Source organism: Ictalurus punctatus, chromosome 22, assembly GCF_001660625.3.
Source record: "Ictalurus punctatus breed USDA103 chromosome 22, Coco_2.0, whole genome shotgun sequence".
In the NCBI taxonomy this organism is placed as follows: Eukaryota; Metazoa; Chordata; class Actinopteri; order Siluriformes; family Ictaluridae; genus Ictalurus; species Ictalurus punctatus.
The window spans coordinates 12,674,009-12,696,984 of record NC_030437.2 but is presented as its reverse complement, the minus strand read 5'-3'; the positions used below and the strand labels follow the sequence as shown (position 1 = coordinate 12,696,984).

The 22,976-nt window shown below is 36.2% G+C and overlaps 1 protein-coding gene across 1 annotated transcript in view; it reads right to left on the bottom strand.

The window, feature by feature from the left end:
* gc (GC vitamin D binding protein) overlaps positions 1–22,976 on the bottom strand; it is a 30,677-nt gene that overhangs the window by 7,515 nt on the left and 186 nt on the right. The window contains 9 exon segments of the mRNA XM_053674564.1: positions 1,902–2,095; positions 3,206–3,329; positions 4,853–4,932; positions 5,861–5,869; positions 7,642–7,777; positions 16,390–16,564; positions 16,567–16,597; positions 20,057–20,189; positions 22,811–22,913. Coding sequence (XP_053530539.1) covers positions 1,902–2,095; positions 3,206–3,329; positions 4,853–4,932; positions 5,861–5,869; positions 7,642–7,777; positions 16,390–16,564; positions 16,567–16,597; positions 20,057–20,189; positions 22,811–22,913 — 985 coding nt within the window.

The following is a 22,976-nucleotide window of genomic DNA, read 5'->3' as shown; positions in this document are numbered from 1 at the left end:
CACTGATGAAAGATTTTGGGTTAAAGGCAGGTGTTTATTTATTTATTTTTCATTATAAAACAAATCTAAATGATAAATAAATCTTTGTTGCCATCAATTCTGATGCCAAGTTGACATAACGCTTAAGTCAAATGACAGATTTTTGTTGACATACTGATGTGTCATTTCACTTCCTCTCACTGCAGCTCCAGTCGATTTCCCTCTCTGCAATCTCTTGAATACTAGCAGTTCCTCATTCTCATTCAGTACCTCTTTCTATATAAACACATAGAAGTCTCAGGACTTTTGCAAAGTCTTCCCAACCAAGCTGTCTGTGAAAGTTAAGCATTGTTATCCATGACTAACCTATTGATCAGTCTGACTCGTGCCTTGCTTAAAGATTATAACTCTGTACTGCTATTCTGCCTATGTTTGCTGTGACTCTTTGTGTACCAACCACTGCCTGCCATGTTTACCCTTGGTTTTTGGAAAATTATAATAAACCTCACACACATGGATCTCTGCATCTCAGTGTACAGCTGGTACTTCAGAATAACATCATGGTGGGCACGTGTTTTGAATGTGCTATTTACTATTACAAAAAAACCTTATCAGAAAACAATCAATAGTGTGTATAATTAAAAATAGAAAGAATTAATCATGTTTTTTAAGACCCAAAAGGCAGGTAATTGTAAAAATAGTAAAAGTGGTGATGATTAATAAATTAATTCATAACAATTGATGTGATCAATTATACAATGGAAACGTTAGAGCTAATCATAAATAATAAAAAAACAAACAAAAATAATATAAAAAATGCTGAACAGGTATCAACAGATAGAAATGTGTCTGTTGGAGCGATAGATATTGGTAACTCAGTGGTAAAGAAGTTGGACTATGACCTTTAAGCAAACCCTCAACTGCTCAGTTGTGTAAAATTAGATAAATGAGATAAACATCACTCTGGATAAGGGCATCTGTCAAATTCCATAAATGCAAAATCTAAATGTTGTGTAGCCCTTTGAGCATTTTTTATGACATTTGATATGACAAATACTACCCAGAATTAACCCAGAATCATTAGCAGATCAGCATTGCAAGCTAGACTAATCCTAACTGTATGTTTACAGTATGTCTTTCATAGTCGACTATGCTTAAATCTGGTACTCTCTATTCTTCCTAAAAAAACTAAAGCCGATTTAGAAAGAAAGTATCTGCCATATAAGTAAATATTAGGAGTGTAATTCAATGCTTTGTAAGGCAAACTGTATCTGTTAACTTCCCCAAATATCTGTATCTGTATTTGGACTTAAACCAGAAGTGGGTGTGGCCTAAACCTGCATTCATCTTTCTTTCTTCTCTCTCTCTCTCTCTCTCTCTCTCTCTCTCTCTTTAATGAACTAGGAGGCAATGTGGGAAAACATAGAGGAAGAAATTACAGCATTGTCGGCATGCTCTGTGAATTCTGGCTCTTCTTACAGGTCCTTAAGCTCAGTAACATCACTCAAGTTCATAGCTAGTGTCATGCATGTAACTGTTTGATTATCCCCATTGCATGGTGACCTACACATTTTACATAAAGCAAATGTATGCAAACAACACAAGACAGTACAGTAACTTAAATATATTCCAAAATATAAACAAAATAATAATTCCAACCACCTTGGCCCTGACCAGAGAGTTACTAAGGATTTATGAATAAATGCTGTAAATGCATCACACAGTGCTGCACTGTGGTCATTGTTTGTCCCACAAGCTTCATATATGACTGAAAGTAAAACCTCACATTTGTGCAATTTTTTGTTGTTTCCAGTCTGAGTACACACCTCTAGCTCATCCAGATGGATATTCATTCTGAATAAAATATTCGTATTTGGTTACATTCCTAATATATCTATATGAAGAGAATATTTTATATGCACCTGTCTGTGCTATTTGGTTGAGCTTCCTCGCAGAGCTGTGCCGAGGGGACATGAAGATCTGAAGATGTGACAGGATGTCTTTTTACACTGTCCATGAAGGTGATAGCATCTAGAGGGGTTTTGCTGCAGCATCTTTGCAGTTCTTCAGATATGTTGCCAAGGTCCTTGCAGAGGACCTTTTGAAAACTGATAAACTACCACAGATTATGACAGAATATCAGTCTGGCCATACTGTTCCAGGTCATGTGACATACAGTTGTGATCATAAATTTATATACCCCTTGCAGAATCTGCAAAATGTTAATAATATTAAAAAATAATAAGATAATAATAAAATCATCATAAAACTGGATTTTGTTTTTTATTTAGTGCTGTCCTGAATAAGCTATTTCACATAATAGATGTTTACGGATGTGTCCACAAGACACAATAATAACACAAATTTACACAAATGAACGAGTTGAAAAGTTTACACACCCTTGATTCTTAATACTGTGTGTCGTTATCTGGATGATCATTGACTGTGTTTATGTTTTGTGATAGTTGTTCATGAGTCCCTTGTTTGTCCTGAACAGTTAAACTGCCTACTGTTATTCAGAAAAATCTTCCAGGTCCTGTAAATTCTTTGCTTTTCCAGCATTTTCTGCATACTGTATTTGACCCATTTCCAGTGGCTATATGATGTTCAGATCCATCTATTCACACTGAGGACAACCGAGGGACTCATACACGACTATTACAAAAGCTGCAAACATTCACTGATGCTCCAGAAGCCAACACGATACATTAAGAGCCAGGGGGATGTAAACTTTTGAACAGGACGATCTTTGTAAATTGTTATTATTTTGTCTTCTGCGAAATATGTATAAATCTTATGTAGCTTCTGAAGGACAGTACTAAATGAAAAAAAAAAAACAACCAACTTTAAAAAAAAAAAAAAAAAAAAAAAAGAAGAAATTACACCAATCACCCTGTTCAAAAGTTTAAAATCTCTAAGACTAAAATTGCACTGAATCCCTAACAGGAAAATTGGACATGATTAACATTTCTGTTTCAAAATACAATATGCTGCAGCTTTCAAAATACACATCCTTAAAGGAATTTGTATATAAGCCACATTATGGAAATAACATTACGTGTTACAATTGGCTAAGAGTTAAGATGAAGATCATACTCTGAAAGACCCAACAAGATCTTTAGGAAATATGACAGAATTACTCAAAATCACTGCTGCTTTACAGGCAAAAGGGAGAATAACAGGGTTAATGTAGCTGGGAGTGTGATTGTACAGCCTCTCACCCTACCTCGTCAATGACACATTGAGGCTGTGGTAAACAGCATTTTGCAAGCCCAGACTGAAACTGCTTTGAAATAGGCAATGCTTCTTTGAATTGTACTCTTAGGAGGCTTCCAAAATATGCAGTCAGTCTAAAATGATAGGACAAGTGACATTTATTTTCCTCATGGTTCCAAGCCAATAGCTAATTCTACCCATTGGTGAAGTCTATCCCTTCATCTGTGAGGGTGACAGCTAACAAACACTTAATCCAAAACATGTGAAACCAGCCACTGCATCAGACCAAATGATTCAGGGACTGATGCTCTTGCAACGTCATAGAACAGCTGAATGCTGCCTACTTCTGTATGCATGGGCTCAGAGACACTCCCAAATTGGCTAGCAGCACTTTGATTGAAAAGAAAGCCATCCTTGACGCCAACAGAATGGGCAAGATGTACTTTTATTTACTTCCCATGACAGATGGTATTGCTGGCATTCAGTTTTTTCATATACTGGCTAAATGGTGAACACATAGACAAGTGATATTTATGACATTTAAGTTATTATTCATTACCATGTTTGGACACACTTGATATAATTTTATTGTCTTAAATACATTTTGATAAAGGCTTATAGCTTATGTCAGTAGTGTACTTTACTGCACTTTATTGCGTTATGTATACATTTATTCCTGAGTTGAAATGTATTTTTACTTAAACATTAAATGGTATTCCTCAAAAAGGAGGCGTTTCTATAACAATTGTTATTTGAACGTTATATAAAACTCCTCATAAACTAATTAAAAACAAATTTAATTATTAATATTGCAAAATTGTCTGTAAGGAAACATTCATTTGGCATATTTGGAAGGAGTCTCCAGTGTCAGTGCTTTCTAACAGTTAGAGGTAAAGATGTAACTTTACGTTTTCTGACATAGGAAAGAACAGGGAGCTTTACAGTTTCTCTGTAGCTGTTTAAAAATATATATTTTCAAGAAATATTAAAAAATGCTAGGAATGCTGATGGAATGAATGTTCATAGATGTTATAATGTAAGTAATAATAGGACCTAACTTGTTTTACTGACATTCCACAACAATAAACATAACTAGAAAAGGACTTTTTAAAAAATTATGTCATTTTTCAATAAATAAAACATGGTTAGTTTTGGCAAATTGCTATGATCTAAGAGAAATAAAACAGGTAATGAAGAGATGTTATTGGAAAATAAATCAGTCTGGGCGTGACTTGGTACCGGGATGCATCAGAACACCCTGTGGTGGATTATTTTCCTGTAATAGCCATGTTGTATTCCTTACCTGTTCATGCTTTCATTGTTATTCTTAAATAGTAGAACATTTCTCAGAAGCAGTAATAATAAAACAGATGTGTCCAAACTTTTTTTATTATCATTATCAGGAAACAGCAAATTTAGTGGCAAATTCTGTGATGAATTACTCTTTAGGTGAACATAAACTCAATTAATTAGCTTTAACATTATTATTAAACAATTATATTTGAAAAATGTTGTTTGTTCATATATAATATTACAGCATTGTTTTTAGATGAATTAACAGGAATAATTAACCATTATAAAATGAATTAGACCAACAGAGCTACAAATGCACCAGTGGCTCAGTAACTTTTCTGAAATAACTGAAAGTTGCATTTACCCAGTTTTGTGAGATTTCAGATTCACTTCATTGTTACGCATGTTGGAGAGAAACTTCAGGCTGAGCCCCTCTCTTGAAACCTCTGCAAAGAGAGAAACATTTTTTCCCAGTTATTTTTGTTGTTCATTTATCATCACCAGCATTTCCATTTTAGAACACAACTCTGGTCATCATTAGCAACATCACTATATCATGTCTGTACAGGAATCGGCATCAAACTTTGTACCCCAGAATAAACCACAAACTACAAACATGGACTCATTGGACTGTGAAACTCACAAAGCACACTCAATGTCATGTTCTTTTTCACCAGATTACCGATTACACACACCTGGACGCTATCACTACTCACCTCCATATAAGTACTACCTCTATATAAGTACACTCCAAACTTATACTGCGAAGTATCTGTTCAACTCTGTTTCACAACTGCCATACCACTGCTTGATTGATTGCTGTGTTGATTCTGGATTGTTTACCTTGATTGTGATTGCTGCCTTGATCTCTTATATCCTGATTGTTCATAACCTGACCATGTGCCTGTCTCTCAACATTGAATACACCTAGTGTTTTGTACTTGATTTTGCTAGATTTTGAATAAAAATTCAGTCTAAAGCAATTGTCACCATCTCTGCTGCATGACACACTGCTATCACCATGTTCTGTTTTAAGCAGGGTTCATTATTTCTATTTTGAACTACAGATGAATGAATCACTGTGTACGCTCTGTATATAATACCATGTCTGTAGTTGCATATTGCTTGCTGTGTCTTGCATTAACATGCTGTATGGTAACTTGGAGTATGCAAGTAGATTTAGTTATTTAATTATAAAAACTTTTTATTTTTTTAAAATAACTTTTAGCCTAATTGTGTGTCACCCTGGGAAGACCTGTCATATGAATTCAGGCAAACACCCAAAAATGACCATTAAAAAAAGGGTAAAATTTGGGTTTTCTGCCTTTAACATACTTTGACAACTCTACTTTAAGAAAACATAAAAAGGCACCTGAATTGCCTGAATTTGACCATGTTCCAGGCTGCCACACAAATATTACACACTTTTACACTGATACGTTCTGTAAGATGCTCTGGATAAAAGGCATTTACCACATGCAAGTATAAATGAAAAATTAAATACAATGCACAATTGAATGTGACTGGAGCTGTAAAAGGATTAGGACAATTGTTAGAGGACATAGCGATGAGAGACCACACTGATATTTTAAAAGTGGAATGTGAAATAAATAAATACAGTCTCTATTATCTCTATCTAGAAGGCAGAACAAGTGGCAAATGCAATCAACCTTTTTGTTTCATAATACAGTAGGAAATTAAACCAATCAAGGGTAGCAAAAATTCTTTTGTTGCTGCTGGCTACTGTTCTGTCATAAGGTTTTCAAATTTTACAACACTTGTATGAGACATGATAAAAATTTCACAACATAGAGTTGCTAGTATAAAGATGCTAGTATAAAGATAGGCCACCTGGGAAAAAGCCTGATACTAATACAACCCCAATTCCGAAAAAGTTGGGACAGTATGACAGTTCCTAGATTCTTGTTTTAGATGACCTGTTACCCATGCAATTACTCAAACATTCTCAGCACAATTACTCACAGATTTCATCAAGGTGAGAAATGTTTAGAAATTAATCAGCTGGACATCCCACCTGAGCAGTTTCATGGCCTTTAGCACTTCATTAGTGCTTTGTCAATTAGTAAATGTGAAATTCACATGCAAGTTCATTCAAAAATGTATGCCTACAGTCCTCTCTGAAACTATTGGAACAACAAGGCCACCAAAAGACACCCAAGACATTTAGTATAAGAACAGAAGTAAATTAAAGTAAATAACACAATATTTCGTTGCATATCCTTTGCCTGCAATAACTGCATCAAGCCTGAGACTCACTGATATCACCAAATTGTTAGTTTCTTCTTTTGTGATGCTTTTCCAGGCTTTTACAGTAACCTCTTTCAGTTGTTTATTTCGCAGGTTTCCCTTCAGTCTCTGCTTGAGGAGGCGAAATGCTGCTCAATTGGCCTAAGGTCTGGTGATTGACTTTGTCTATCTAAAACCCGATAAAGTCATTTGTTGAGTTGGCAGTGTGTTTTGGATCATTGTTTTGCTGCATTATAAAGTTCCTCCTGATTAATTTGGATGCATTTCTTTTTTTTAACCTCCAGACAAAATATTCCTGTAAACTTCGGAGTTCATTCTTCTGCTACGTTCTATGTCATTTAACACATCTACATATAAATACCAGGAAATAAAAGCTAAAATTCTAAACTCTCTTCTTATATTCATCTTTTGATCTCAAACCCAAATGTCTTCAGTCTACAGCAAAAACAATTGAATTGGCATTGTTCTTCCAAACATTTCAGAGGGGACTGTACTGCTTTGTCAGTGTGTTTCATGGAAAATTTGCATCATCATACCATTGTTTCGGACACCCGATAAGGACCTGGAAGTGCTTCATTTGACCTATAACTGCTGAACAGTTGTGCAGTTGTACAGTAACTGTACCTGATGTACAGTTATAGATGTACTTTAATACAGTACTCAAAGACAAACAAACAAACAGAAATAACAATCATAAAACAACCATAACAATAATAAAAAATATCATTATAATATATCAAACTAATTAAGATATAATAATGTGTATTATAATGACTAAAATAGTGACATAAAAAAGGATGACTGCTGAATAGGACCATTTCCTTTTGCACATTTCCTAGAAATTAATCAGAAAAGAAAGAATAAAATAGCTTATTTGTTCCGTACCTCTTTGAAAAAGCAGAGTCTTGATACAGTGGGCTTACAGCAATTCTCTGCCATCCTTATGTGATTCTGGGTCACATTGGGAACAAAGCCTGCTGGGATACTCCTGTGTCTCCGAGAAAACTCGTATACATACCTACCAAGCAAAGGGAGAAAGTGAATATTTATTGAAAAACTACAGCAAATGTGTACTCTACCAGCTTTAAACCAAGAAAAGAAAAAAAAACAGACAGATCACAGGCCCCAGGATTTAATAGATTTGCTTTTGCATCTGATTAACTTATTGGTACACTCTAAAAACCCATACAGTAACCTTTAGCCAGTACTTAAATAAATGTATTGCTGTGAGATTAAAATCATCATCATCATCATCATCAAGTGACACACAATGACACACAAACGATATTGTTTTAACACAGTATCATAGTAGCCCAAGCTTAAAATCTTTGATTATATAATCCATTCATCCATCTTTTTCAGGGTCACGGGGAACCTGGAGCCTATCCCAGGGAGCATCAGGCACAAGGTGGGGTACACCCTGGACAGGGTGCCAATCCATCGCAGGGCACACACACAATCACATACACACTACAGACACTTTGTACATGCCAATCAGCCTACCATGCATGTCTTTGGACTGGGGGAGGAAACCGGAGTACCCAGAGGAAACCCCTGCAGCACGGGGAGAACATGCAAACTCCGCACACACTGGGCCACAGTGGGAATCGAACCCCAGACTCTGTAGGTGTGAGGCGAACGTGCTAACCACTAAGCCACCGTGCACCCTTCATTAAATAATAAAGCACAAAATTGAATTTGTGGTAACTTAATTACATTTGATTGACAACCGAATTCCCCCACCCACTTCACATGCCTGGGTGTCATGGAATTAGTGAATTAGAGGTGGAATGCAAATGCAGAATCTCAGTGAAACATTTAATGTTGGTTTGTGGCTGTGATGAAAGCTGGTGCAGACATGCTAATCAGCTATCTTTTCATAAGTCTGCCACAGACCAGCAGCTGGTCTATATCTACTGCTGAGTGAAAATAGGTAATTATATGCTTTTAAAAAACATTGAATTCTGCTAATCCTACCCTGCAATGTTGCTGTAGCAAAAAACTAACTTAATTAATATTAACGTTATTCGGAGCATATCGGAGGGGATGAAACATCCATTAATATAATGTTATATCTAATATCACAATAGATTTGCATTGGGTGCTATATTATAAAAATAAACATTACACTTTTGTAATGATTTGTTTGGGGCATAGGCTATGTCTTTCAGTTAAGTGGCATAGCAGGGTACAATGCATAATGTAGCTTCATGCCATTTTGCATTCTGCATTCATGTAGCCTTAATATGATCATTATAATCATACATACAGTATTTACAGTTGCTCTAAAAGAAACATGCTTTGACAAATCACACTACTCCTGTTTCACCGTGACCTTAAAACTTGATAGCCTATTTTGTATTCCCAGTTCATGGTAGGCTTGTATAAAATGTATCACACAGACCTTAGTGTGCTGCATGTAAGACTTGTGTTAGAATTTACATCTTATATATGTACATTCTATCATCAAAGGGTTATACAAATATATTCAGAAGCTCAGGCTCTTTTTGTTTATTTGTTTTCAAATTGGCAACTCTACCAGTAGTTGGCATAACTCAAAAAGCTTAAAGCAAAATGCTGCTTTAATTTTTGTTGTTGACCCAATGCTTTGTTTGTAAGAGTATATGTAAACAATGAACATCTGATTAATGTGTGTTTAAGCCATTTAGTACAGGATGTACCAAACTAGTATTAGTTCCAGTTAGCAGATAGAAAAGAGAAGCTTTTCTGTCTGTGCTACCGCTGTCTGGTCTCAAGAACAATTCTAGTTTGATTCCATTTCAAGCTGATGGAGGTTCAATTTGTGAATTTCACACTCTGTGGTATAAAAACCACTATTGTGAGCTATTCACGAAAGAGCATTTCATAACATGTAAAGTAGCTAATCCTCAGAACACAGGCTGCAAGCCAGGCAGGAACACACACACATGAACACACACACACACACACACACACACACACACACACACACACATATACACAAACACGCTGCATGCTACCCTGCTCCCACTTCATTAGCAACTCTCGTAACACTGCTGATTCATGCAATTAATTCATATGACAGCAGTGCAAAGCATAAAATTATGCTGATACAATACAAGAACTTCAGCTAATTTTCACATTATACACCAGAATTCTGGAAAATGTGACTGCAGTGACTTGGTCTGTGGCTGTTAGTGTCAGACAGTCTGATTTGAGTATTTCAGAATGTACTGATCTCCTGAGATTTTCACCTACAATGGTTTCCATTGCTGACACAGAAATGTATGAAAAAGGGGAAAAAATCCAGTTCTACAGTTGGAAATGCCTTGCTTCTTTGACCTCTGAGTGTGAGTTGACAGGAAGGCTATGGTAACTCTTTGAGCAGAAAAGCATCTCAGAAAGCACAACATGGGCTACAACAGCGCAAAACCACATTGCATTCCACCATGCCAGTCAAAACCAGAAACATAGGCTCACCGAAACCAGACAACTTAAGACCAGAAAAACTGAAGAATCTGAAGAACAGAAACTGAAGAATTCTGCTGCAACATGCAGATGGTAGGGTCAGAGTTTGTCATCAACAACATGAATTCATGGACCCAACCTGCCTTGGTTCAACAGTTGCTGCTGGTGGTGGTGTAATGGTGTGGGGAATGTTTTCTTGGCACACATTGGCCGCATTAATTCTAATCTAATATCGTTTGAATGCCACAGCCTGAGTATTGTTCCTGACCACATGCATCCCTTTTTGTTAATAAAATGGCTACTTCCATCACGTAATGCACCATACCGCAAATCACAAGTCATCACAGACGGTTCCATGAACATTACAATGTGTTCAGTGTACTTCAATGTCCTCCCCAGTCTCCAGATCATAATCCATTAGAGTACCTTTGGAATGTGGCAGAACGGGAGACTCATGTTTCCAACATAATGCCACAATGTTTGAAAACACACTGTGGAGTCCATGACATGAATTGTGGCTCTTCTGAGAGGTTGCTCCTACCAAATATTACTAATGGTAGCTGTAATATTTCTGCATAAAAATCACAATTCAGTCAGTTTAATAGACACACTATGTGGCCAAAAGTGTGTGGACACCAGACCAACACGTGCTTGTTGAACATTCCATTCCAAAGTTGGTACCCTCTTTGCTGTTATAACGACTCTTCTGGGAAGGCCTTCCACTAGATTTTGGAGCGTGGCTGTGGGGATTTGTGCTCATTTAGCCATGGAATCATTAGGGAGGTCAGACAGTGATGCTAGGTTGGGCGGCCTGGAGTGCAATTGGTGTTCCAGTTCATCCCAAAGGTGTTCAGTGGGGTTGAGGTCAGGGCTCTGTGCAGGCTACTTGAGTTCTTCCACGCCAACCTTGGCAAACCGTGTCTTCATGGGAAGCTTGCTTTGTGCACAGGAGTATTGTCTTGCTGGAATAGGTTTGGGCCTCTTAGTTCAAGTGAAGGGAAATCTTAAAACTAAAGCTTTGAAACACATACTGGACAATTATGTGCATTCAACTTTGGCAGTAGTTGGGTTATGATGATCAGGTGTCCACATACGTTTGGCCAGATAATGTAAATGCACTACCTTAAGTTTTTGTATTCATGTATCTATTCATGAAATCAGCCTCATGTTCTCCCAGGACTGTGGTGACCATTGTGGCAACATTTGCACTGGAATTCTTGTGAAAGGAACTCTTGCTTCATTATTGATACATAGTTAGCATGGCAAGCTGATTATCTCAGCATCGTTACCAGGTGTACATATATAAGTAAGTAAGTAAGTAAGAATTAAAAGTAAGTAGGTCTATTTGTGAACCACAAAAAGCAATAAAACACTCTCTGAAGGATGCAGTATCTTATTATTTTCCATGCACCCTGCCAAAGTAGCATGCAATTCACTGAAAAGGTGAACTGCTACTCTGAATAACACATCTGATTGTGATCTTACATGTAATAAGAGAGTCCCAGATGCAATTTTGACCTGTAACTGCTTTTTGAATAGCTAGCACTGTGGGGGGGATTGATAAATGGATTTGTATATAATAATGCAGGGATATAATTTTTTTAAATAAAAAAATCAAAATTAAATAGCAGAATAGCAAAAAATTGTTTTTTTTTTAAACTTGACACTTTTTTCCCACAATTTTTTGAGAAGATTTATAGGTTCTTCTATCCTCAAATAATAATGTTTGCTCCCGAGGAAAATAAAAGTAAGAATATAGACTGGATGGATGTTCTTCATGAGTGCTTTGACTATTGAAAAAATATTTATGCAGTGACTTAAATGTGTGTCTCCTTTGAGACACCTTCAATAAGACAGGAAGGTTGATATTTGCTTAAGGTGTAAAATTGATCTCCAAAGCAATGCAGGAAGCGGGTCGGAAAACGGGCATAGAAAGCAGCGCATCTGTGATGTGACACTGAACATTTTATTCAATGTGAATAATTAATGAAATAAGCATCAGAATAAGCAATCTCTTAGATTCAAATGACTGATACGTTTAGCCTCTAATATACAACAGAATACAATTTGAAAGTCATGCAATCTCCAAAGTCTATGGGACTGTATATAAATGTGCTTCTGTTTCTATTTAGAAATACACTTCTATTGAAGTCTACTACTGTAACTAGTAACAGACTTAACTTTTCAGAATCCAAATGCCAATATTAAAATTCAGCTTTGTGTAGATGGTGAAAATAATTGACGTGTATTGCATGTAGCACTGCATGATGAAACAGATGGCACGACAAAAACATGACATATGAATGCAGGGGGGAGAAAATCCCAGTGGATTTTAAACTGCAAAACAAAAAAAAAAAAACATGTAAAATGTCTGTTGGCTTGAGATAGTACAAGCACACCGAGGAGGAAAAAGGAGCTGAAATGAGAGACAGCACAAATGAAGATAGAGAGAGAGAGAGAGAGAGAGAGAGAGAGAGAGAGAGAGAGAGAGAGAATGGCCAGTCAAAAAAAGTGGGAGAAGTAGTCAAGAAACTGTATGTGCTACAGAATAAGAAGGGAACACACTACAAACTGAGTGTGACACAGCAAATAATGCCTCACGCTTGAACTGCAGTGATAAAATATATATTGCATATATTGGTGTAAAGCTTAATGTCTGTTGTGATCCTAATATAATTAATTCAGAATTTTTTTTAGTGCTTTAGCACTACATATTTCTAAATGTAAATTTAAAAGTATTTAACGTTTACTTTCCACTATGCTCTACCAACTTCTTAACACTAAATCCGAAGTGTGCACATAAATCACACCATGCAGATAAGCTGTATTTTGTTTCATTAGGTAAGGATTGGGTGTCATAAATACTCATGTATTTTTGTTTTCAAAAAATTAAGAAGGATGCTGTGATACAATGACATACCATTCAGGGTGTATTCCCACCTCACCCTCGTTGGTGCTATGAGAGGCTCCAGATCCACTGAGTGTAGTTTGTGACTATTGTAAATGCTGTAAATAATATCTGACAGTACAGCTCAAGTCTGGTCTTGGACTCAAGTCCAGTCTCAAGTTTTCTGTATTGACATGGACTTGTCTTGGAGTTATTGATATTTGTCTTGGTCTTGGGCACTGGTCTCACCAAATATTGTCTTGGTTTCAAACAAAAAAAATCTGTTTGTCTTGTCTTTTCTTTTTACATAAACAAAGCTCAACAAGGAGTTATTCTCTCTTCTAGAGAACATCATTGGTGCAATGCATGAATTAAGCCTTTTGAAATAAAGACTTGGCCTTGAAAAACATCTTTGAAAAGGATGGGCTTTCCCAAATAATGCATACATATTTGTTTAATCCCGTGTGTTCATAGGGTATGGGATGTACAACATCTCAAAACACATTTCCAGCATATTGTATTGCCAAATAGCCCTCAGTGGAGGGCTTTCTTTCATCTCCACTAAGGACAGTTGCCATAAACATTGCATCAGCAAAACAACCAGCACTGGGGATGTCACAGCCAACCCCTACAACTCTCTATCCCTCTGTCTGTCAGAAGGTACTGGCACATCTGGGCCAACATGGCCAGACTTTCTTTCATGAAGCAGTTTGCACAACATCCCATATAAAATAACCCCACTTGACCTGTCAAATCTCCTGGGATAGCTTCCAATTCTGCAGCTCGCCCTACTTAAGGTCAAAAGTTTACATACACATAGCTAAAGATTTTATACACACATTGCATGTTACCATACATTTCCTGTGTTAGGTCAATTAGAGTATCTACTTTAAAGAAAGATTTATTTTAGATTTTATTTATTATATCATATTTTCAGTGAGTCAAAGTTTTACGTACACTTTGCTAGTATTTTTGTGGCATTTGCCTTGTAACTTCTTAACCTGAATCAAATGCATGTGGCAGCCTTGTACAAGTTTCTTTTCTTGCACAAATACTTTGCTGGAATTTTTGCTGACTCCTACTGACAGAAATGGTGTAACTTCAGTTTATGGGCATCCTTGCTTGGACACGCTTTTTTTGTTCCACAATTTTTTTTATGATGAACATTCCAACACTTTCACTTTGTTGTGTTTAAGTTATTGTGTTCCTTTGGAGGTATGTTAAGTATCATTATTCTGCTGGAAAGACCCAGTTGCAAACTAAATGTTAACTTTCTGGCTGATGTCTTAAGATGGTTCTAGAAATCTAGCTTCAGTATTTCTAGATAATCCTCCTTCCTCATAATATCATCTGTGTTTTGAAGTTCACCAGTCCATTTTCCAGCAAAACACCCCACAACATGATGCTGCCACCCCATGCTTCACAGGTTGTATGGTGTTCTTTGAATTAAATCCTCACAATTTTTGCTCCATACATAGTGTATGACCATTATGGGCCAACAGTTATTTTTTTGTCCTCAAAATGGCAACGGCTTCATACTGATGATCGCCTGCAAACTTCAATCTGTTTTTTAAATACCATTTTTTAAATATTGTTCTTAAAAAAAAATACTAGAAATAGCAGTAAACAGTAATAAATGAAACAAAGGCAATATTTGGTGTGATGACCCTTTGCTTAAAAAAAAAAAAAAAAGGTAGTCTCAGGTAGAATTAGTGCAGTTTTATAAGGAAATTAGCTGGTAAGTTTTATTGAGCATCTTGCAGAATCAGCCATGGTTCTTGCTTTGTTGCTTCTTATTTTTGAAGCAAAATCCAACAGCCTTCATTGTGTTTTTTGTCTGAAAAGTGTCTCTTACCATTTAATATGCTGCTTTCTTTACTTACTTTACTGTAACATTTAATTTTGTGCTGGAAAACTGATGTTTGGAAATCTAAAATGTTTCTGTACTGACTCAATAATGTAGAAGTCATAAATTAAAAATCTATTACAAAGTTTGTACTAAATAAAATTGAGTGCCTAAGACTTTTGCACAGTACTGTATATAGAGTATAGAGAATTTACATATTTCTGTAAAGCTTCTTTGGGACAATGCCCATTGTTAAAAGTGCTATACAGATTAAACTGAACTGAAATGAACTGAATCATTATTTTATTTACATCAACACTATGGCTTATTTTGCAGTTTCTCAAACCAGCATATCACAATGTTCATTCTGGGTTTTGCGAGTGGCGCTGAGCAGACTGAGCAAGTGGAGTGGAATCTTAAGAAAGACAATCTCCGCTTCAGTGGAATTATCAGTGCTCTGCCTCCCACTAACTCCGCTCACATGCTCTGGTCAGCACACAATTGGACCCAGGTGGGTTTAAAATTGAAAGATTTACCCTGTTGAATATATTTAATGTGAGCTCTCAAAAAAAAAAAAATTAAGTGGCAGGGCAATTGACAGAAATGGAAGCTGTGCCAGGTGGCTAGATAGAGTGGCAGGTCATTCTGGCTGGGTGACATGGATTAGAAGCTGTGCTGGGTGACTGGGTAAGGTGGAAAATCACTTGTCTGTATTAGAATCTGTGCTGGGTGAGGTGGAAGATCAATTGGCAGGACTAAAAGCGGTGCTGTGTGGCTGAGTGATATGGCAGGTCAACTGGCATGAGTTGTGCCAGGTATCTAGATGGAATGGAAGCTGTGCCGGGAGGCTGAGTTGAGTGACAAGTTGGTTGGCCAGCCTGGAAAGCTGTGCTGGGTGGCAGAATGGGCTGGCGAGTCAACTGACATTAAATGACGGGCCCTGATAAATAAAAACAGAATTGAAGGTGGGTGTATTTTCTTTTTTTCGTGACTGTGTGGTGGTTGTAGCATCATTTTGAAGGTTATACTTGGCCTCTTGGTTGCAGTAATGCCCTAAAATCCATTCCAATCCCAGGTAGTAGCACTAAAAACCGTGGAAAAGGGGGTGAATATTTATGCAAGCTACTGGAATTTTTTGCATCAGTGTGCAACTAAACTGTGTCAACACTCACTGATATCATAATGTGTTAAATTATATTAGCCTTGTCACTTATTTACGTTTACTGTCTATTATGCCAGTTTGTAGTTAGCCTGTTGCTAGCAACCAGAAAGGATCTGATCATGAAAAATGCACTCTGAACGGAAAAGAGTTTCCCACTAGATTTGTTCTCTTTAGAGAAAATAAATGACGTGCTTATTTTGTTAGTGTTATAACAGTGTAACAATATAGTATTTATGCAGGAAGTAAACTGTTACTTATACCAAAATTTATGAGCTTCCCACATCCTATCTTAGAGCATAGCTGCTGTGGTCCTTAGTATATTGAGTACAGATCTCCTCAGGTGAGGGCTCCAGCAGGGACGGGAGTTCATCTGCTGAACAACACAGCATGGCCAAACACAATTTCCTCTCATCACCTTGGATGGTGCAACACTTCTCAATGCCCGGGTGCTTGGGGAATGGTGAGACTTCCTACAAGACTTGTCTGAGATTTCTGTGGCCTTATAGAGATGGACATATTTAATATGAGTGTCCTCTATCTTTGCATTATGACCATTATAACATGCAAATATCGGTGCCTGTTAAATGTCAACCACAAAAATATTTTAAAAAACACAAAGCAAAAACAAAATTTTTAGTTTACAGAAGACAAAAATCTAGATTATCTCATGTATGATACAGGACAGTGAGTAACTGCAAGCAGCATCTATTGAGGTAATAAATTATGCATTATGACCACATGTTATTCTTGTCTGTTCATTTGGCCACACTTTTAATGTGTTTGTTTGCTTAATAAAAAGCCATTATGAATCACACGTATTGGCTATTTCATTTTATTAGTTTTTCATGTATTAAAAAATGCTAAGGCTGTTTTCAAACAACTTTTTTCCCCCTCAGCCTCCAGTGTACGATTGATATGTAATCCTATGAGCAGCACCTGTGCTGCAGAGTGTTTCCAAAAGTTGCAAAAACTATTTATCTCTTTTTACTTGACGACAGCATAGAGGGCAGAATGCCAGTGGAAAAAAAGTAAAAATTAGTCTTGAGAAATTATAAGAAGATTTATGACAACAGTAATTGTTTGCTATCGTCCCAGCTTTAATTGTGTGTGCATACAAGCAGCTCCTTTTCTATTGATTTTCTGCCTCCAAAGCCACAGTGAGGCAAATGACTCCACTTATCACCAGAGTTTATTATTTAATTATTATTTATTGCTTATTCCTGATATTTATAAATATATTAGTTGCTACCTACGAGCCATCACACAGGCTTATTTTGGCATTCTGCAACTATAGTGGGAATTAATTCAAACTTTGCTTAATAAACTAAGATACTTTATTATGCAAAGATACTTTGGCACCAATTTCTAAAGTCATCATGGTTTCCACATTTCCAAGTGAAAACATTTCTCTGTTTTGGACAGAGGCTGGACACTGTATGCACTCGCATTACTTTATTTCATAACTAAGCTCCTGGAAACAGAATTTCAATGTGGCACATTTTTGCTCAATGGGAAACTCTACTGAATTGAGCAAATGTATCACAGTTATTATAAAAGGTATTACTACAAAATTTCATGTCAGCCATTACAGTTTTCATTCTTGCTAGTAACTATCTAGTAGTAGTAATAATAATAATAATAATAATAATAATAATAATAATAATAATAATAATAATCATCACCATCATCATCATCATCATCATCATCATTATTTTTTGACACCTTTCATAACACTCAAGGACACCTTACAGAAAGACAACATACAATAAGAACAGCATAGTTAAAATAGATACATAAAATAAAAATAGATGAAGCAATAATATAGAGGAGTTCATTATAATGAATAAGCTCATTTGGACAGATGTGTTTAAATCTGGGATGTGAACTGTGAAATAGACTCCAGCTGATGAATATGCAGTGGGAGTGAGTTCCAGAGTTTGGGAGCAGAGCAACTGAAAGCTCTGGCATCAATAGTGCTGAGTTTAAAAGCAGGAACAGTGAGTAGAGATGTTGAGGAGAATCATAGAGAATGGGTAGGGGTATAAGGATAAAGAAGATATGAGAGGTAGGATGGAGCCAGATCATGAATGGCTTTGAACACGAGCAGTAGAATTTTATAGTGAACTCGTTGTTGGACAGGAAGCCAGTGGAGCTGAATAAGGGAGGGTATGATATGGTCAGTGGACTTTATGTGAGTTATAATTCTAGCAACTGAGTTTTGAATAATTTGGAGTTGGTGGAGAAGTTTATCAGATAAGCCAAAGAGGATGGCATGATAGTAGTCAGTACGGGATGACCAGAGCATGAATAAATACTTGAGTGCTGTTATGTGTCACATAATGGAGGTTGAGACAGATGCAAGTGTATATAAGAGGTTTATTAAAGAGAGGCAGGCAGACAAGTCCAAATTGTGAATCAATAGCACAGTCAAGCAGGCAAAGGGTCAGGCAATCAGCAAACGGGCATGAAACAGGCAAAGCAAAGCATGAAATGAGAAACAAGATCAAAAACCATAAAACAAAACATGAGGAACAAATGCTTGGCATGGTGATAGCACTCAATACTTTGCAACGAGCAAAGAGACACGAGAGGTTTAAATACTCAACAAAATCAAGGGTGAAACACAACACAGCTGAGTACAATGATGAAGCATAAGGGAAACTACCAAAAACAATACAGGGGTGGTGACAGGACATAAACCATAACAAAACACACATGTCAAAAGTAAACAAAGTCAATGTCATTGAAAAACCCGGAAGTGCGCGCTCGTGCTTCAAGCTCACGCTTAGGGTTTCAGAGCATGCTGCGAGCTCCAGCGCTGTGCGTGAGGGGAAATCGTGACAATATGAGAGGGACGGGTGGAGTTTAGCAATATTGCGAAGGTGGAAGAAGGCAGTATGTGAGATATTATTGATGTGAGAACTAAAAATGAGTAAACAGTCAAATTTGACACCAAGGTTCTTTGTTTGAGAGGAAATGTTAACCGTGCTGTCGTCAATGAAAGGTAGTGAAAGGGGGAGTTATGGAGAGTGTGGACTTAGAGCCAATCAGAAGAACCTCACTTTTATTGTCAGTACGTTTTAATAAATTATTATTAGTGTAAGATTTCCCTCCATTAACAATCTTTCTCTACATCTTTTGCTGGTTCTTGTGTTTACCAATTGATCATAAATGAACTGCTTAGTATGTTGTCAGTTTTATTCACACATTTTGTTATTTTCCTCCTTAATCAAGGCTGACAGAAAAGACAGAAAAGGGCCAGAAAAGACATTTTCAATTACCAGTAAGCATTGTCCCCATGGAAAATATAAAACCAAAGGAGATATGCCATATTTGACAGAGATGACTATGTTGAAACATTCAGTGGTAGTATTTATTTATTTATTTATTTATTCATAGTGTTTATACACAGGACATTTCAAAACACAGACACACACAGAGCATTGCAGAATGCTGCATCCTGACAGGACAATTCCTGCTAACAATGAGCAATTACATTCCACAATAGCATATTAACAGGTGTAATTAAGTGTGAAATGGGTATATTCAAAATTAGGCCTCTACATCTGACATCTCATGTTGAGAGGACAGAGTATGAGAGTTTCACAATTCATGTTAGAGTGCAGTTGGATTACACCAGAGCCATTTATTTTGCCTATATTCATGATTTCTGATTTTGGAATGAAACCGTATGAACATTTTATCTAGTTAATCCCAAAGTAGCTGTTAAAATAAGAGCAAGAAAATGATGGGACCAGAGTCTTTTATGAATTGTATTCCATGGAATTATATGAATATGTACAGCGGATGAAGGCAGTTTGAGGATACATTATTGTCATTATGTCTCACTTTTTCTCCTCCGAGCTTTCAAATGGAAATCATTGACCTCACTGGAATGACTGGATTTTAAAGAAGAATCTCAGACAGTTACTACACATCAACATAACTGATAGCTTACCCTTTTGTCATAACAGTCAAGACTTGCATCATCTTGGCAGCAGTGTTCTGCTAGTTTAGCCATTTCATCAGCCACACAGTGTACTTGCTCAAAGGTTCCATTGGGGAGCTTTTGGCTGTATATAGCTGTCACTCTGAAACATGACAAATACTTTTAGTACAGCTGAAAATGCATTAAACTCATGGTACATTTTTATTTAATAATTTGTTTAACTGTATTACAAATGAAACATGCATATTTTAAATAGGAAAGGGACACACACATTGCCAAGTAATTTGGTTTGCCAAGTGAATATTATTATTGTTGTTCTTATAATTGTTGTTGTAGTAATTGTTGTCATTACTGTTGCTGTTTTAATTTATACATTTTATTTGAGTAATGATATTGCTTATAGAACCATTTGTTCAGTATTACTGAGCAATTCCACTGTATAAGTATTACACACTGTTGATTAAGAATTGAGAAATAGCCCTGAATAAAGTATTAAACTGATTTTTTTCAGTAAATCAAAATGGAAATGTACTTTTTTACTTCATTAGACTGACTGGTACTTTACACAGCAAGTCTTCTCTTTATATTGTTTTTCTTTTTCTACTTCTTGTTCCTGTGTTTTTCCTTCCTGTTCCTGGGCCTTTTTTCTATAGACTGCCATGTGTCTTTCAGTGTTCATTAATCCTGCTCACCTCAATTCACTTGTGCTTCGACCCTTCATAGTTTCCTATACTGCCTATCATGATGTAAATAATTACTGAGACTTTTGAAAATGTATCATAGGTCTTTTTCAATTCCAGTTTTTTATTAGTTCTCTATGTTATGTACTTTGTTTCTGTTAACTCTCTCTTCCCAGTAGATTTAGTAGTTCTCTGGCTTTGACCTTTGCTGTTCTTATTGTATCTGGGCTGAAGGAATTTGCCTTTCTGAAATATACCTGCATTTTCACAGTCTAAATAAAAGAGAATATGCTTGACTTATTTTGTTACAATATGGAGCCAGTAACATTTGTAAATGTCACTCATGCAAAACTAATGAGCAGTTATAACTATTTTGTTGTTTTGTTTGTTTGTTTGGCCAAACAGTTCATGCATATGCTGTTTCCAGTGTTTGCTGAAGGAAAGACTTTAAACAAGATTTTTCCTTCAGCAAACACAGGAAACAACATATGAATTGCCCTATTATTTCTGACAATTTTTAAGAAGTCCCTGTTCCTTTTAGTCTTATTGTTGATTGTCAGAAACATACTTAAAAACTAAATCAGCAATGACTCTTTGGCACAGCAAAAGCAATTCTGTCACTCTGTGCCAAGTCATATCCTGCAGTGCTCCTTTATCTGCCGTGAAGAGAAAATGATCAGATTGTTTCTATCAGGTAGAAGTGAGCGATCAATATCACTTATCCTGTGTGTGATTTAGACATTAGGTCTAATCTTACTCCTTCAGGATATTAAATTACTGTTTTGAGGAAAGATTGTTTTTGATACAGCTTTGGGTGAACATACTTTTCAGCATGAGCCATCTAATAGAAAGGTTTTACTCAAAAAGCACTTTCAAAAAGTTGCACATTCAAAAGAAAATCACTGCATAAAAATGTGGCATAAAAAGCTGTTCAAAACTTAAAAATGTAAGAATGTATCAGGTTATGTATAGAATGCAGTTAAGTGGTGTATTATTTCATATGATTCCCCACAAAATTCCTCTAAATGTTGTGTGAGAGTGGGTTGAAATAAATCTAACTTTCAATTATTTCCAGCAGCTCCTGGCCACTGCTGTTATACTGTGGCTGTCCAGGATTTAAACCTACTGAGCTTAGACTAAATTTCTTTAGTGCTTAGAGTGCACTAAGCGTCATAAGATCAATGCAAGTTTTCATGTGCAAACACTGCAAATTTTATCCTCTTCAATATATATATATATATATATATATATATATATATATATATATATATATATATATATATATATATATATGACAAGGTAGCATATGAGATGTGCTTACATAATATATCTACATACATTTTTCTGAAGTTTTTTGGTCCAATGACTTGGAGCTCTTCGCAAACTTTTTCTTTTGCATAATGCTTTCTTGTGAAGATAAGATGAGAGGTCATTTTGTTTGAGAACCCAATTTCAAAGAATGTCACTCTATTAGGTGGACTTTTATCATTTCATTAAAGCATACTGTATACTGGAGTGTAATCCCAGCTGTAAAATTGAGAGTGCCATTCTTTTCATTGTGTATACAATATAATTAATATATGTTACATAATGAGTAACATATGGCTGGCTGTACTGTTATAGGAAAATAAGTCACACCTGTATAGTGTGATACCATGAAGTTGATTATTTGAAAACGTTATATATTATATATATTATATGTGAAAAAGTATTTGCCCCATAGAGATTTCTTCTGTTTTTGTGTATATCTCACACTAAATAGTTTTAGATCTTCAAACGAAATACAACATAAAACAAAGGAAACCTGAGTAAACACACAATACAGTTTTTATTTTTTTAGTAAAAAAAAAAAAATTATCCAACACCTATGACCAATGTGAAATACAATTTGCCCCCTTAAACTTAAAATCTGGTTGTGCCACCTTTAGCAGCAATAACTGCAACCAAACACTTCTGATAACTGGAGATCAGTCGTTCATTTACTTCTAGGACTAGGACTCCTATGCTTTAGATCATTGACTGCCTAATCTGGGAAGGTTCACTACTATGCTGAATTTTTCCATTTGGAAATAATGGCTCTTACTGTGGTCCTTTGGCATCCCAGAGCCTTTGAAATAGGAACCCTTTGGAACCCTTCCTAGACTGATGTATTCCAATCACCTTCTTCCTCATCATTTCTAGAATTTCTGTCAATTTTAGCATAGTGTGTTACTGAGTAAGACCTTTTAACCAACATCATGCTGTTGAAA